Source organism: Peromyscus eremicus, chromosome 11 (genome assembly GCF_949786415.1).
Source record: "Peromyscus eremicus chromosome 11, PerEre_H2_v1, whole genome shotgun sequence".
Lineage (NCBI taxonomy): Eukaryota > Metazoa > Chordata > Mammalia > Rodentia > Cricetidae > Peromyscus > Peromyscus eremicus.
In genome coordinates this window covers 51800662-51816180 of record NC_081427.1, presented here as the reverse complement: position 1 = coordinate 51816180, position 15519 = coordinate 51800662, and the positions used below count along the sequence as shown (strand labels likewise).

At 43.0% G+C, this 15519-nt stretch overlaps 1 protein-coding gene across 1 annotated transcript in view; it reads right to left on the bottom strand.

The window, feature by feature from the left end:
* The window catches only part of Slc30a5 (solute carrier family 30 member 5), a 28291-nt gene extending 16010 nt beyond the window's left edge, over positions 1-12281 (bottom strand). Inside the window, exons 1-4 of the mRNA XM_059276312.1 lie at positions 11958-12281; positions 7073-7195; positions 4638-4704; positions 2824-2909 (exon numbers count right to left, since the gene is read on the bottom strand). Coding sequence (XP_059132295.1) covers positions 2824-2909; positions 4638-4704; positions 7073-7195; positions 11958-12034 — 353 coding nt within the window. The 5' untranslated portion in view covers positions 12035-12281. The remainder of the gene's footprint in view (positions 1-2823; positions 2910-4637; positions 4705-7072; positions 7196-11957) is intronic.
* Positions 12282-15519: the final 3238 nt, after the last annotated feature.

The window sequence follows — 15519 nt, the reverse complement described above, 5'->3', positions numbered from 1 at the left end:
GATTGTTTTCTCCTCCCCTCAGGATCTGGAAATCCACCTCAGCATGCTGGGCCTGCACAGCACGTACATTTCCTCTCTCAGTCATCCTGCTGGCCCAGATTTCTGTGTGAATATATATGATGTGTATGTATGTGTTTGTGTGTTTGTGTGTGTGTGTGCGTGTGCGTGTGCGCACGTGGGCACGCGGGCACACGCACGGAGGCTAGAGGTTGACTCTAGGTATCTTCCTCTATAGCTCTCCACATCATTATTTTGGATTTTTTGGAGACAGGGTTTCTCTGTGTAGCCCTGGCTGCCCTAGAACTCGCAAGCTGGCCTCAAACTCAGAGAGATCTACCTGCCTCTGCCTCCTGAGTGCTGGGATTATAGGTGTGTGCCACCATGCCCACAAGAAGAAAGGCTTCCCAGATCAGGAACTGAATTATTATTTTAAAAACATATTTGTGTCAGGCTGCAGAGATGTCTCTTGGTTAAGCGAGCTTACTGCTCTTACAGAGGACCTGGGTTCAAGCACCCACATAACAGCACACAGCCACCTGGAACTCCAGTTTCAGGGTATCTGACCCCCTTCCTGACTTCGTCAGGCGCCCAAATGCATGTGGTGCACTCACAAGCACTCAGGTGCACACTTATATCTACAATAAAACCAAACGGGAACTAGAAAGGCGGCTCAGCAGTTCAGGTCATTTGTTGCTCTTCGGAGGGCTCAGATTCAGTTCTAAGCACTCATGTCAGGCAGTTCCAGAGGACCTGACACTCTCATCTGGCCTCCATGAGCACCCACATACATAAAAGTAAAAAATAAATTAAAAACTTTTTTCGTCTATATTTACTCTATTTTATGTGAAAACCCTTCATTAAAAAATTAAAAGGTTGAGTGTGGTGGCACACGTCTTTAGTCACATCATTTGGGAGGCACAGGCAGGTGGATTGCTTGGAGTTTGAGGCTAGTCTAGCTTACAGAGTGAGCTCCAGGTCCACCAGTGAGAGCTACATAGTGAGACTCTGTAAAACCAAACCAAACCAAAGCAAGCAACCAACCAACCAACCAAACAAACAACCAAACCAAAAAACCACCCCAACCAAACCCAACCCGACTCTTTTGGAGAAATACAGTTCAGCGGTAGAGACTGTCTAGATTCAATCCCAGAACAGACCAAAACCAATGAAAAGGAGTCCTAGAGATCTAAATGCTAACCCATTCCCAGCTCTGTTAAATGTTTCCTTTTTCTTCTTTCCCCAAGTCTGCAATAAAGTGCACGGATTACATATAACTTTAGTTTTGATCAACATGGCAACACTAACCTAAAGTAAGACACTCCGGAGCATCACTGTGCCCAGCTGAGCAGACACTAAAATGCACCCTGGGGTCCGTAAAAGAGACAAGACAAGGGCAGTGTGGGTAGTGGGAAGGGGTACTAGGCAGGAAGCACATGACCAAATAACCAGTATTTTCCCTTTCCATCCCTATCTTAGGGCAAAGGGACAGGGACTTAGTAATATGAACTAAAACATACTTTCCTGAATAAGAAGTTAAAATACAACGACTGATAACAGCACTCAGTTATCGTCCAGCATACACTGACAAGGCTCCACTCAAGTTGAGAAATTCAGCCAACTTTCCCATCCCTCTAGGGCGTGGCTGCTACACATTGCGGCTGAAAAGCACCGGGCGAATAAGCCAAAGAAATCCCAGCCCCAAAGGATTGCACTCGCCACGAGAGGCCTTTCTTTCCTCTCTTTCTACACTGTCCACCTCGCTATTCTGATTGGGATCCTTTACAACTTCCTTCATTTCAGCCCTTATGGCTCCACACTTCTTCTGAACCAAAGGCAAGGTACCTTTTTTTATACTCTCTTGCTAATACCTTTTAGAGTATAAACAAACAAACAAACAAACAACAACAACAACAACAACAAACCCCAAAAAACAAAAACCAATTCTCAGGCTGAGCAGCACGTTACAATGTATTCCTTTAAAGCACTTCCTCCCCAGACTGGCCCATAGGCAGAGATCACGGTTACAATGTATTACTTTAAAGCACTTCCTCCCCAGACTGGCCCATAGGCAGAGATCGCGGTTACAATGTATTCCTTTAAAGCACTTCCTCCCCAGACTGGCCCATAGGCAGAGATCGCGGTTACAATGTATTACTTTAAAGCACTTCTTCCTCCCCAGACTGGCCCATAGGCAGAGATCACGGTTACAATGTATTACTTTAAAGCACTTCCTCCCCAGACTGGCCCATAGGCAGAGATCGCGGTTCTAACAGGAAGCCAAGAGGCAGCCTGCCTACCTCATCCACCACACCTGTAGTCTCAGGACCACCCACGACTCTCAAGCCTGAGATAAGGGGGTATTTGCAGGGTTAAGAGGAAAACGAGCACTCTTCAAGACTCTCATCTTTATTGTTTACTTCATTTCCCATTTCAGACGTTTTAGCTTCTCTGAAATTTTTTGGATTCTAACAAATAAAATATCTATGCTAGATCATTAACAACTATAGTAATGGTATTTACCCAAGAACTACTCTACAGACTAAACCTATTCTATGTTGAAATGTATTCAATGCTACAAAGTGACAGAAACAATTGAGCAAGTAAATCTTAGATGTAAAATAGGGAACAAGGGCCAGGGAGATGGCTCTGTGAGTAAAGCTATTTGCTGCCAAGCCTGATGCCCAAGACCCACATGGTGGACAGAGGGAGCTGACTCCTGCCAGTCCTCTGACCTCACATATGTACACATACAAATTCTAGAAAGGAAATACAGAACAAATGGAGAAATGTAAACAAATGGTGAAAATACATATCTTTATTTACCTTAGTGGTCCACAAAGAGTAAGGCCAAAAAACCACAAAAGTGATATGATGCATCCGGCAACCGCATGTTTAAATATTTTGATCCACTACAGATAGAAACAAAAAAAGCAAACTTCAGTCATATCCATTTGCTGGTAAGTATTCCATGCTTAAATAAAACCTACACGAGGCAGCATACGGTGGAGCACGCTTTTGATTCCTGCACCCAGGACACAGAGGCAGGCAGACCTCCGATTTCAGGCCAATCTGGTCTACACAGTGAATTCCAGGCTGCTCAGGACTATCACAGTGAGACCCTGTCTCAAAAAAAAACCAAACCAAACCCATAGGGAAAAGATGACCATGATATAACCAAAAGGTTAAATAATCACATACCACATAGTTTAACATTAAATAATAGAAAATGCCAAAATCCTCTGATTAGCTAGATTCACTTTCATTATCTATAATCTCATCTGTTGTTAAGTTTTCTTTTTGGCTGTTTTCTTATTTATTTATTTATTTATTTATTTATTTATTTATTTATTTATTTATTTATTTATTTATTTATTTTTGAGAGTCTTACTCTGTAGCTTTGGCTGGCCTCAAACTTACAAAGATCCATCAGTCTCTGCTTTCTGAGACCTGGCTGTCAGGTCTTAAATCTTTTTTCTTTGCAGTACAATTTTCCATTTTTTAAAAAATTAGTTTTCTAAGAATAATGATTGAGTTTTTTGGAGACAAGGTCTCACTGTGCAGCTCAGGCTGGCCTTGAACTCATACTGGTTTTCCTGTTTCTGATTCCATGGATGTCTTGAGTACATGTGTATACAATCATTTTGGCTTCCCATGAGGAATTTTTAAGTTGTCGTTATTTGACAAAGTTAAAAAGATTAACTGTATTTAAAAATGTCTTGATCTCTAAAACAGAAGTACTTCAACTTGCCATGCTGAGAATACGGTAGCGGACCCTAACCACGACATGAAAGAGACACACAGTAGAGCATAAGTGCTCCCAGTGAGGCTTCTGTAGGAGAAATGCACAATGAGGAACTTTTCTGGCATGAAGCCATCTGAAGGGAATTCCAAAGATGACCAGGGTGATATACTGCATATGTACTGCATGCTCACATGTGAGGTACAATTAAAAAAAAATCTATATATAAATTAATTTATTCCTCACAAATATATGTAGAACAACATTGTTACCTCCACTTTATAAGCAAGGAAAATTAAGGCAAAAAAAAATCATATAAGTAGTACAGGACATGAATATGGCTCATTTTAGGGGTCTCACTTCCAACTCCTGCACACATCTATTCCCCAGTGACACTCTAGGCTCTCGGGCGTGACTCCATGTCTGACTTGTGTATCTTTCTGAATAAGGAGACTGTGTTAAAGACACTCGCTAAAATCTGTTCCCTTTTCTACATCTGAAACTATTCCATTACACTGAGATTTTAGAGTTCACTGTTGGAGCCTCAATTCTGAAAAGACAAGTCAGGAGGGAGTTAACTCTAGGACTGGGGATGTAGCTCGGTCGGTAGAATGCTTGACCAGCACTCAGGAGTTCCAGCATCAGCTCTATACAAACTGGGAATGGTGGTGTGGGCCTGCAAGAGCACACTTGAGGAAGTAGAGGCAAAACGATCGGAGTGCAACGTCATCCCTGGCCAGAATGGGCTATAGGAGATCCTGTCTCCAAACAAACAAACAAACAAGCAACAACAACAACAAAACAGGAAGCTTAAGTCTAGAAATTTAAAAAATAGCACTTTACTCTGGACTAGTGAAAGCAAAGCTGTTAGGAGGAAATGATTCTGTCGACAACTTACCTGACGTTTTGTAATAGTTTTCCCAGAAGAAAAAGGTTTTTGAAACAAAACCATAAAAAACGCAGTCCTGTAAACATTGAAAGAGTAACATATTAACATTAAATGTGAGGTGTAGTTTTAACAAATACACTAGAACTGGAAACATGCTATCCTCTCGAGCAGAGCTTTTAAAACTCTTTCTGCATGTGGCCTCTTTCTATGCTATTGTGATATATAAGTATATAAAATATACATGCAAATTAAACATTTACTGCTAACAAATCATAAAAAATTTTATCCTTAAAAATATATCTTAAATTCTTTGCTGTACATAGTTTTATTAGAGGTGAAAGCAAATTTTCATACTAATGAGATGGATGTGTTTACAATCCTTAGATACACTAATTTGATACAAACATGTTGAAGAACACACTAGGAAAATATTTAGTCTTTGCTTTCTGTAATTAAACCACTAAGTTTCTCTAAGAGTAGGAAATTTTGTTATAATGTAAAAACACTAATTCAGAACCTAAGAGTGTGAATCAAGGTGATTCAGAAGTATTCTTTGGAACTGTGTGGCAAGATGACATGCTATGTGCAGAACCCATACTGCAGCTCCGTCAGGCTACAGAAGCTCCTCAGATTCTTTATGCATCTGATGCCGAATTAATTTTAGTTGCCAAATTTTTCATGACTATCACATTTAAAGAAACTTTGCTCTAGGCTGGGTGTGGCATTGCACACCTCTACTCCTAGCACTTGGGAGGCCGAGGCAGGTGGGTCTCTGAGTTCAAGGCCAGCCAGGGATACAGAGACCCACTTCAAGAGACACAAAACAACACAAGTGTAGTAGAGACTGCCGTTATAGTGATGAGGCTTTTATGGCAAAAATTCGGAACTTCCCTGGTAACTGTCTTCAGAATTATTCATAAACCACAGAAGTGGTAATGAGTGTCAAGACCAACTGTTTTAGAGGCAGGAGCTCATGATGCAGTCCAGGCTGATTCTGAACTTGTGATTCTCTAGCCTGGGTCTTCTAAGTGGTGGGATTACTGGCATGAGCCACTATGCTTAGCTTTAATACTTTCAATACCTTCAAACAGCACAGGAAGTAACTCATCTTCTCTTATATCCAACAGTAATGTAGCAGCAACATGCCTCCATCTTTTTACTACGTTATATGAAAATGCTTAACTCTTCTAGTCAAGAATTTCTTTCCTAAATTGCCAAATTACACTCAAGTGTCTTTGAAAAGACTTTTACTAACACACAGGGGGGTTACTATTAATCTCAAAGTTCAAAAATCTCTATTTAGGAAGAACATTGTACACAAACTACAGTTTATAGAACATGAGGACCCTGTGCTCTGATGGGTTATGTAGGGAACACAGCACAGCATGATTTAACTTGCAAACATGGAATGTCTGTGCTGAGACAAGACTTAGGTAACATTTTTTATGACTGTCTCAAGACTGAGCTACATCAGTGGGACAGTCTACAAATCCCTAGGGAAGCACAAAGTCAAAACTATTTTTTTTGTAAGATTTACTTTATTTTTGGTTATGTGTGTGTGTTTGTCTGCATATGTGTGTACTGGTGCCCACAGAAGCCAGAGGAGTGTCAAATCTGCAGCTGGCATCATAGGCAGTTGTGAGCCACATAAGTAGATGTTGGGAACTTAATTTAGGTCCTCTGTAAGAGCAGTAATTGCTCTTAACAGCCGAGCCATCTCTCCAGACTGTCAAAATTATTTTTTATAAAAATATGACATATCTATTTTTTTTTTTTTCAAGACAGGGTTTCTCTGTGTAGCTTTGGAGCCTGTCCTGGAATTCACTCTGTAGACCAGGCTGGCCTCGAACTCACAGAGATCCGCCTGCCTCTGCCTCCTGAGTGCTGGGATTAAAGGTGTGCGCCTAGCTAACACATCTATCTTTTTACACTTGTTCTCAGAAGTGTAAGGAGAGCCCTCCAGGACCCCCATGAGATTAAATGATACAAGATATCTCAAAAGACTGACTGCTAACAAAGATACGAACCAAAGTGTCTATTAAGCTAGGCATTGAAAGAGCCTTGCAAAAATCTTAGCAATACAAACTAAACTAAAAACCTGTGTTTGGCAAGTCATAAGAATTCAACCATCTCTTTTATTTTATCTTTGAGACAGAGTCTCACTGTGTAACTGGGGCTGGCCTCCAATTCATGATCCTCCTGACTCAACTTCCCCAGTGTTGGGATGGATTACAGGCTGCCACACTCAGCTAAAATAACCCTTTTCTGATGGATCTCTACTTCCACCTTATGTAAGTAAGCCTCTATTTAAAGAAAAACATTATCAAACCGTTGCTAGAAGGAATAAACTTCACAGGTCATGTGGTAAGATTTCTTAAAGATATTCAGTCTAAACAGGATCTTCAGAGAAATAAGAAACATTTTAAGGCTCTCTTCATACTCACCCCAATTTTAATATAAAAATAAACTGAACAATGTGAACAGCTTTTAGGAGATCGTATGACTCAAAAAGTCCTACAGCCTTCAAACATTTGGTTAAACATAGTAACACAATGTATTTTGTTAATCTGAAAAATAAAAACAGAAACAATTTTTAATATAATTGAAATCACAGGATTGTTGTAATCTTATTTTTTTTCCCTTAATACATAAGTACAGGAGGGCATAAAAAAACATGGAAATACAAACACACATAAAAATGATAAAAACCTTTCCCAAACAACTCATCACCCACATGTCAACTACTGTTTATATTTTGGTACATATACTCTTGGCTTATTTCAATACATATTAATGTCATATGGAATGTAATATTGAGGCAGGCAGAGTAGGACATGCCAGTAATGACAGTTACTTGGGAAGATGGGCAGAAGGATTCCTTCCTTCCTTCCTTCTTTCTCTTCTCTTCTCTTTCTCCTCCCTTCCCCTCTCCCCCTCTTTTGACATAGGGTTTCACTATATAGCCTTGGCTGGCCTGGAACTCATCACATAGACCAAGCTGCCCTTGGACTCACAAACAAAGTGTGTTTACGACCAGCACAGGCAACTTAGTGAGACCTGATCTTTAGAGAACATACAAATAAGAGGCTGAGCATGTAGCTCAGTGGTAGAATGATTGCCTACACTGTGGGAGGTCCTAGGTTCAATTCCCAGTGTCCCTTACTTAACCCCCACAGACAATATAGTCTAGCAAAATTAACGGAATAATTTGAAATCTGCTTTACTTATTGTCATTCAAAAACAAGGAGAGTTACAAAAACAAAACAGAAATGATGTTCTATATGTGAAGAGACTAGAAGATTACAACACACAGAAAGAGGCATCTGTTCCCCCTCTGTCCTGCTAAATGACTGCATTGGTTATAGTTTAAGTCAAGTGACTAGACCCAGAGTCCTGAAAGGGAGGGCTGGACATTCTTCATAAAGGCAGCAGGAAGCTGCAAAGTGGGGGCGGGAGGGCCTTCCACAATTCTTCCAAGAAATCAGGCCCCAGACTCCTGGCTGGGTCTGGATGAACATTCCATGCTCACTTTGTATGTGCTGATGCTACAAACCCACGGGGCCAAGGGAGATCGGGCAGGGTAGCTTCAGGTACAGCCTCACCTGTTCCTCTTGACAGCGAAAGAAGTGCCTTGAACTGTTCTACCTTACTCCTACCTTAAAGGACTCCCCCCACCCCCACATTTGAGACAGAGTCTTAGTACGTAGTCGAGACTGGTCTCAAAACTCACGACCCTCTTGCATCATACCTAACTTACCTAAAACATATTTTTAGCTAAACCCAAAGTATATAAAAATAATTAAAAAAATTTACCTAAAGATGCTGCATCCATTTTATATGTCAGAGTATGAAAGTTAATATACTATAAACAATAGGAGGGAAGAGACATAAGGAATTTGTCTCAGGGGGTATCATTGTGGGCTCTCTGGTTTCTTTTATGTGAGAAAATCCCTATTTGTTTAAGACTGTCCAGTTTCATGCTTCAACGAAATAACAAAGACACTAAACACAGGCTAGCACTTTGCCCTCAAGGAGCTCCAGGTCTCCCAGAGAGACTAGGGAAACAGACAAACCCATGTCACCCAAGTATACTGACAGAAGGTTCTAAAAGATGTGGGAGCAATTAATTCTAGAGAACTGAAAGGTATCTCCACAGAGTTTGAGATATATGTGTACTGAAGCTATTAGAGGAATTAAGCAAGAAAAGGGAAGGGCTATGTCAGAGTAGAGTAGCATATGCAAAATGTGAGTGTTGGAAAGGAGACCTTGAAGATCCCACTGTATTCAAGTTTAGTTCAATCCAGTGATTGTTCAGTTTAATTTAGTTTAGCAATAGATTACCTATGACTGAAATCAAGGAAAAGGCAAATTATATTTAACATACTTACTTTACACAGATTATAGATAGATGACTTCTATATAAATACTAAGTTTCAAAAATTGGTACTTGAATGATACAGATCATGTAAAATACTCATTGATAATATACTAGTATTAGTAAACAAACTTTATTTTCATACACACATGCATGCACAGCACCCCAGAGGTTGCAATGTTAATTCATGAATAGCTGATTGTTGGAAAGGTTTTAAATCATTTCTAAGTTTCTCCTCACAGGTAACCAATTTAGATACAGCTTTACAAACCTTTTCCTTTTCATCTCTATGTGTGTAAGCAAATATTATTTTATGCACATTTGCAATTGTACACATATTCTGACACTGGACTCCTTCACACAATATACTCTGAAGATTTTTCTGCTATAATTATCAAATTAGGGAAATTATTTCCACATTTTAAACATTGTGTTGACTTTAAAAAATTTCCCTTTATTACATATATTTACTGTACTATTATTATTTGTGTAAGAATGTGTGAGCATGTGCACACACAGTCATATGTAGGTCAGAGAACACGTAGGAGTTGGTTCTCCAGGGGGGTCAAACACAGGTCATCAGCCTTGGCAGCAAGGGCCTATACCTGCTGAGCCATCCTGCCAGCTCCTAAATTCTTTGATTTTTAAAGTTCCAGTTAAACATATATCTTCCTGCTAGACATCTCCGCAACACTAGTTAAGGCTAAGTAACCACATCAAACCACTGCAGCGCCTGTTAAGGGAAATGACTGCAGAAGGTGGGGCCGGGAGAAGAGGGAGGTTCTTGTAAAGGCCGCCGAGCCTCAGGGCAATGCAGGGGCATTCAGTCCAGCTCCCAACTTAGAAACCGTTACTGGCCATTAAGTGATCTCATTAAATATAAGTGGTCTTCTCTGCGGTTGGCCGTTTCTTTGGTTCTCTAAACTTGCGTTATTAAAATTGGATGTGGGTTTACAACTACTTCTTGAACTCTGTTCACTGCTGCCACTCACAGCCCCGTAGATTTCCAAAAGAGGAGGAGGGCATAAACATTTGTATGTATAAAAACTAAAACATTAAAATAAGCTGGGTGGTGGTGAGCTCAGGAGGCAGAGGCAGGAGGATCTCTGTGAGTTTGAGGCCAGCCTGGTCTACAGAGCTAGTTCTAGGACAGCCAAGGCTACACAGTGAAACCCTGTCTCGAAGACCCAAAAATAAATAAACAAACATAAGAGGGCTGGGAAGATGGTGCAGTGGGTAAGAGCACTTGCTATGTAAGCATGCGAGCCTGAGTTTGAATCCCCAGCATCTAAATAAAAGCCAGGGTGCTAATCAATCACTGCACTGTGGAGACAGGAGGATGGATGAGGCTTGCTGGCTGCCAGGCTAGCTCCAGGTTCAGCGAGAGACCTTGTCTCAAGAGAAGAAGGTAGTGATAGAGCAGGATACCTAAAGACACAACACACACCTATACACAAACAAAGCAGTATGCTGACCAGGCAGTGTCTATGCCTGTAGTCCTAGCACTTATGAGGCTGAAGGAGGAAGCGGTCAGTCTGGACACCACAGCATGGTATCTTGTCTCAAAAAGAAACATGATGCATAATAATAACATAATAATACTAGTGCAATTCACTGAATACACAGTCAAGTATCCAAAGGCCTGAGCAGAAGGCATGCACAATACAGGAGGTCTGAAACAATAACTCCCAGGTCATTCATTAGTTGTGTGCCCTTAGGCAACTCAATTTCCTGACCTACCAAGGATACCAACACATTGTTTGTAGGGCAGTTGTAAAGATCAAAGGGAGGTGTCTACTAAGAGTCTTTGGGGCATGGGAAGTGCTCAGCAAATGCTGGCTGTGACCACCAAAGAGTTCATGAAGCCACAACAGAAACCTTTATTTGAAACATTTGCGAACCCAGGCATAAAAATAGCCACAATGGAAAGAGCTGATAAATTTTGTTGCAGTTAATGACCAGCACTTGAACATACAAAAAACTCTGGCAACCTGAAAATTTGGCCAGTCCTGAGTCAAAATTTAAATTCTGCAACAGACTGCAAAAGACACGCAACTCTGCTAAGCAAACACCACAGGTAAGCTGGCAAAGGACGTTTGCCAATCTATACCAGTAGCCCCGTCCGCATTTAGCTCTTATGGGTCACTGGTTAACACGTGACATGCTATAAATGAATTGCTCAAAACACACAGAAAGCCAAATGTATGCTACAAACCCCGCAACTGGTTTAAATTCCACTCAGCATATGGTGCTCTTTTCACAAATAAAAGTTAGCTGGTAACTCTGTAACGACGTTCTAAGAACATTATCAAAGCAATCGCTCAATCTCAAGAGTACATACTGGTAATAAATACCAGTTTGAACGAAACTGCTGGGCTACAGTTTATGTATCTTTAACACTACCTCAGAACTTGGCCAGGAAGGACACAACTGGCTAGTGCCACTCACTCACTCAGTCCCAGCCGTTAGGCTAGAGGGAAGGTAAGGAATTTTCACTTCATGAATTCCCATACCGTATGACTTTAGGGGGAGGAGGTAACACACATTTCGTACTATTAAAATAAGCCCTCCACTCCTCCCCACAAAAACACGGCAAAGAAAACTCGAGCACAGGGCTGCACTTTTGCTGCGCTGAACACCCAAGTTCATCATCGGCTTGTACTTTGGATTCTTCGCGTGAGGGACGATGACACCTTCCGCATATCCACTCGGGGAGGCGTGGGAGAGGGTAAGGAGCCCCGCGATCCCGTGGCTGGGAGGAAGGGACATCCACGATCGTCTCTCTGGGGACTGGAAACTGGCAGGCGCTGCGCCCCGGAGCCCAGACTCCCGCCCGCCCGCCCGCCCGCCCGCCCGCTCGCTCGGGGATCTCAAGCCACGGACCGCAGAGGTAGCCGGCGGGGCCCGAGCCAGGCGGGGGCAGCTTGTCCACACCGCCGCGGCTCGCTCCTTACCGGGCACTGGGCACGTCCACCGGCCCGAGGCCGCCGCCGGGCCCGGCCCGCGCGTCCCCGCCGTACTTCTCCTCCATGCCGGCTCAGGAGCCGCCGCTGCCCGCGCTGCGGGCTCTCCTCATGTCTCGCCGGCGCGACGGAAGCGCGGGCGCAGGCGCGTCACTCCCCCATGTCAGCGGCGCGCCGCGTCCCCGCAAGCCCAGCAGTCCCCGCCGCTAGCCGGGGCTCGGCAGGCAGGTACACGCGCGCTGGGCGGGACTAGGCCGCGGGCTGTTCCGGTAGCGCCGGTGTCCGGAGGTAGGACGGGCAGGGACGTTGCCAGGCCACGTCATCCGGCCCAGCAGCCCTCACTCCCGGGGGAGTGACCAATCCTGCGCCTGCGCGCCGGTGGACACGTGTCTTCCCTCCGGCCGCAGGCTCCTCCCACCGCAGAGAAGGCTCGAATCGCCCCGCCCCTCTACTAGTGCCTTCTGGAGAAGCCCTGGGCGCCCTTTCCCCGTCCCTGCAGCGCCACCTAAGGTCCATCTCGGGTACAGCGGGTTCTAGCTGTGCGTTGGAAGAGGTCGTCCCTTAGGAAAGGGCACAGTGTTGTAACTCAACAGAGCTTGACACTTTTAGCCCTGTGTGTTAGGGTTCTTCTTTTTCAAACAGCCTCACTCGGCAGCCCAGGTTGGCCTAGAACTCAGCATGTAGCTCAGGCTAGCCTCCAACATTCTGCAATATCTTGTTTCATACGCCTGAGTATTGAATTTACAGGCGTGAGCCACGTCTAGGCACTGCTAACTCAAAGTATGTGTGAAGTCCATCAACTTCGTTTTTAATTATGAGAAAGCTAAAAGTCTTTTAAAGTGCCTGTGACTCCCGCAAAAAGATAACTATTTTTAAATCTCTGATGATACTGTAACATAGAATAGGTGGGGGTGGGGCGGGCTGGGAGGATATTGTCTAACAGATGGAGAAAGGTAACGGTTTTGTGGATTTTAGTTAATTGCTGGGAAGGAGTACTGGCGATATGCCTAGACAGCTAACGTGTGTGAGGGTTCAACATGGAAGGAAGGGGCGTTGGGCGTGCTATTGTAAACAGTTTTATCCCTTTTTTGAAAATATAGACGCCTTTAATCCCAGCACTTGGGAGGCAGAGGCAGGCGGATCTCTGTGAGTTCGAGGCCAGCCTGGGCTAAAGAGTGAGTTCCAGGACAGGCTCCAAAGCTACACAGAGAAACCCTGTCTCGAAAAACAAATCTATCTATCTATATATATATATATATATATACTTTCCTTAAAATCTGCCTTTGAAACTACACTACTTAATTGAAGCACATCTATATAAAAGTTATTTTTCTGTTGGCGGAGAGTTAAAAATACAGGCATCCGTGTTTCTATTGGTCTGAATCTCAATGCTTAACAATTGTGGTCACGTTAGTCAGCATGGTGGTGCGTGCCTGTAATCCCAACTGTAGCCAGAGGCAGGAGGATTACCACAAGTTTGAGGCCAGCTTGACCTACGTATTTAGTTCTAAGCCAGCCAGGGCCATAAGATGAGAGCCTGTCTCACAAGGAACAAGCAGAGAAAGAAACAATTGTCATTTGACCTATCTGTTTAGTTTTCCTCCTCTTTCTTGTTTTTTTTTTTTTTTTTTTTTTTTAATGTCAAGACAGGCTCTCATGTAGGCCAGGCTGGTCTCCACCTTGAAATGTAGCTAAGGATGGCCTAGAAGCCTGATCCTCCTGCTTCTGTCTTCCAAGGGCTGGCATTACAGGTATGCACCACCATTCCTGGAAAGTAGGGATAGCAGTGTCTATATAATAGAGCTGCTTGGAGGATTTTATAAGTTAATGTTCAGAATGTCCTGAAGAGTGAATGGTATGTAGTATCACTCAATAAATGTTAACTATTATTACTCATGGGAAAGTTTGGGCTAGTGATTTGAGGAGGAAAATGGAGTTTTCGTCAGGATAAATCATGGTGTTTTTTTTTTTTTTTTTTTTTTTTTTTTTTTTTTTTTTTTTTTTTTTTCCGAGACAGGGTTTCTCTGTGTAGCTTTGCGCCTCTCCTGGAACTCACTTGGTAGCCCAGGCTGGCCTCGAACTCACAGAGATCCGCCTGGCTCTGCCTCCCGAGTGCTGGGATTAAAGGCGTGCGCCACCACCGCCTGGCAAATCATGGTGTTTTATCACAACAGAAAAATAACCAATACACATCTTGAGCGCCAACTCTGAATCCCTTTCTCAAGGAGCTTTCTAAACCCTCTCTCTAGATCATCTACACTATAGGTTTGCACAGTGCTGTGCGCCTCATCCTTTTCTTTTTCTCTCTCTTCTTTTTGCTTTAAAATATTTATTTTAAAAATATTTATTTTCATTGTAAGTTTGTGAGTGATTGCCTGCATGTGTCTGCACCATGTATGTGCTTGGTGCCTATAGAGGTCAGAAGAAAGCATTGGATCTCTGAAACTGGACACACACTGTGAGCTCTCATGTGGGTCCTCTGCAAGAGCAACAGTGCTCTTAACCACAGAGCCCTGCCTCTCCAGTCCCTTCTCCTCCTCCTCCTCCTCCTCCTCCTTCTCCTCCTCCTCCTCCTCCTTCTCCTCCTCCTCCTCCTCCTCCTCCTCCTCCTCCTCCTCCTCCTTCTCCTCCTCCTCTTCTTTTGTTTGACACAGGTTCTTACTATGTAACCCAGGATGGCCTCAAATTAATGACCTTCAGCCTCTTGAGTGATGAGGCAATTAGGCCCAGCTATTCCTTTTTTTTTCCCCAGAGCTGAGGACCGAACCCAGGGCCTTGCGCTTGCTAGGCAAGCGCTCTACCACTGTGCTAAATCCCCAACCCCTTCTTTTTTTCTTTTAAAATCATGTGATGACTTATTTATTGGATATTATTTACACACACACACACACTTGGTTTTTTGAGACAGGGTTTCTCTGTGTGGCCCTGGCTTCCCTGGAACTTGCACTATAGACAGGGCTGGCCCTAAACTCAGTGATCTGCTTGCCTCTGTCCCTCCCCCGCAAGTGCTTGGATTAAAGGTGTGTGCCACCATGCCCTTTATATATATCTCTATATCTATCTATCTATCTATCTATCTATCTATCTATCTATCTATCTATCTATCTATCTTAAATACATATATATATATAATACATATATATTAAAGACATTTATTTTTGTTTATGGGTATTTTGCCTGCATATGTCTGTGCACCACATATATACAGTGCCCACATGGAAGCCAGAATAGGTGTTGGATTCCCTGGAACTGGAGATACAGACAGTGCTGAGCCTCCATATGGGTGCTGAGAATCGAAGGTCCTCTGGAAGAGCACACAGTCCTCTTAACTGCTGAACCATTGCTCCAGATATATTAGTTGATTAGTAGATTACTTGGCTGAATTCCATGAAGGAGGAGACAGAGAGCATCATACTTTTTTCTTCTGTCTCCGCCATTGTGTAGTCTAGTGCAGACATGCAATAGTAGCAGCTCATAGAATGAGGAAGTGGGGAAAACAGAAGATATGCATACAGTTATCAATTCCAGAATTCTGTTCTTTGTGTCTTAGTTG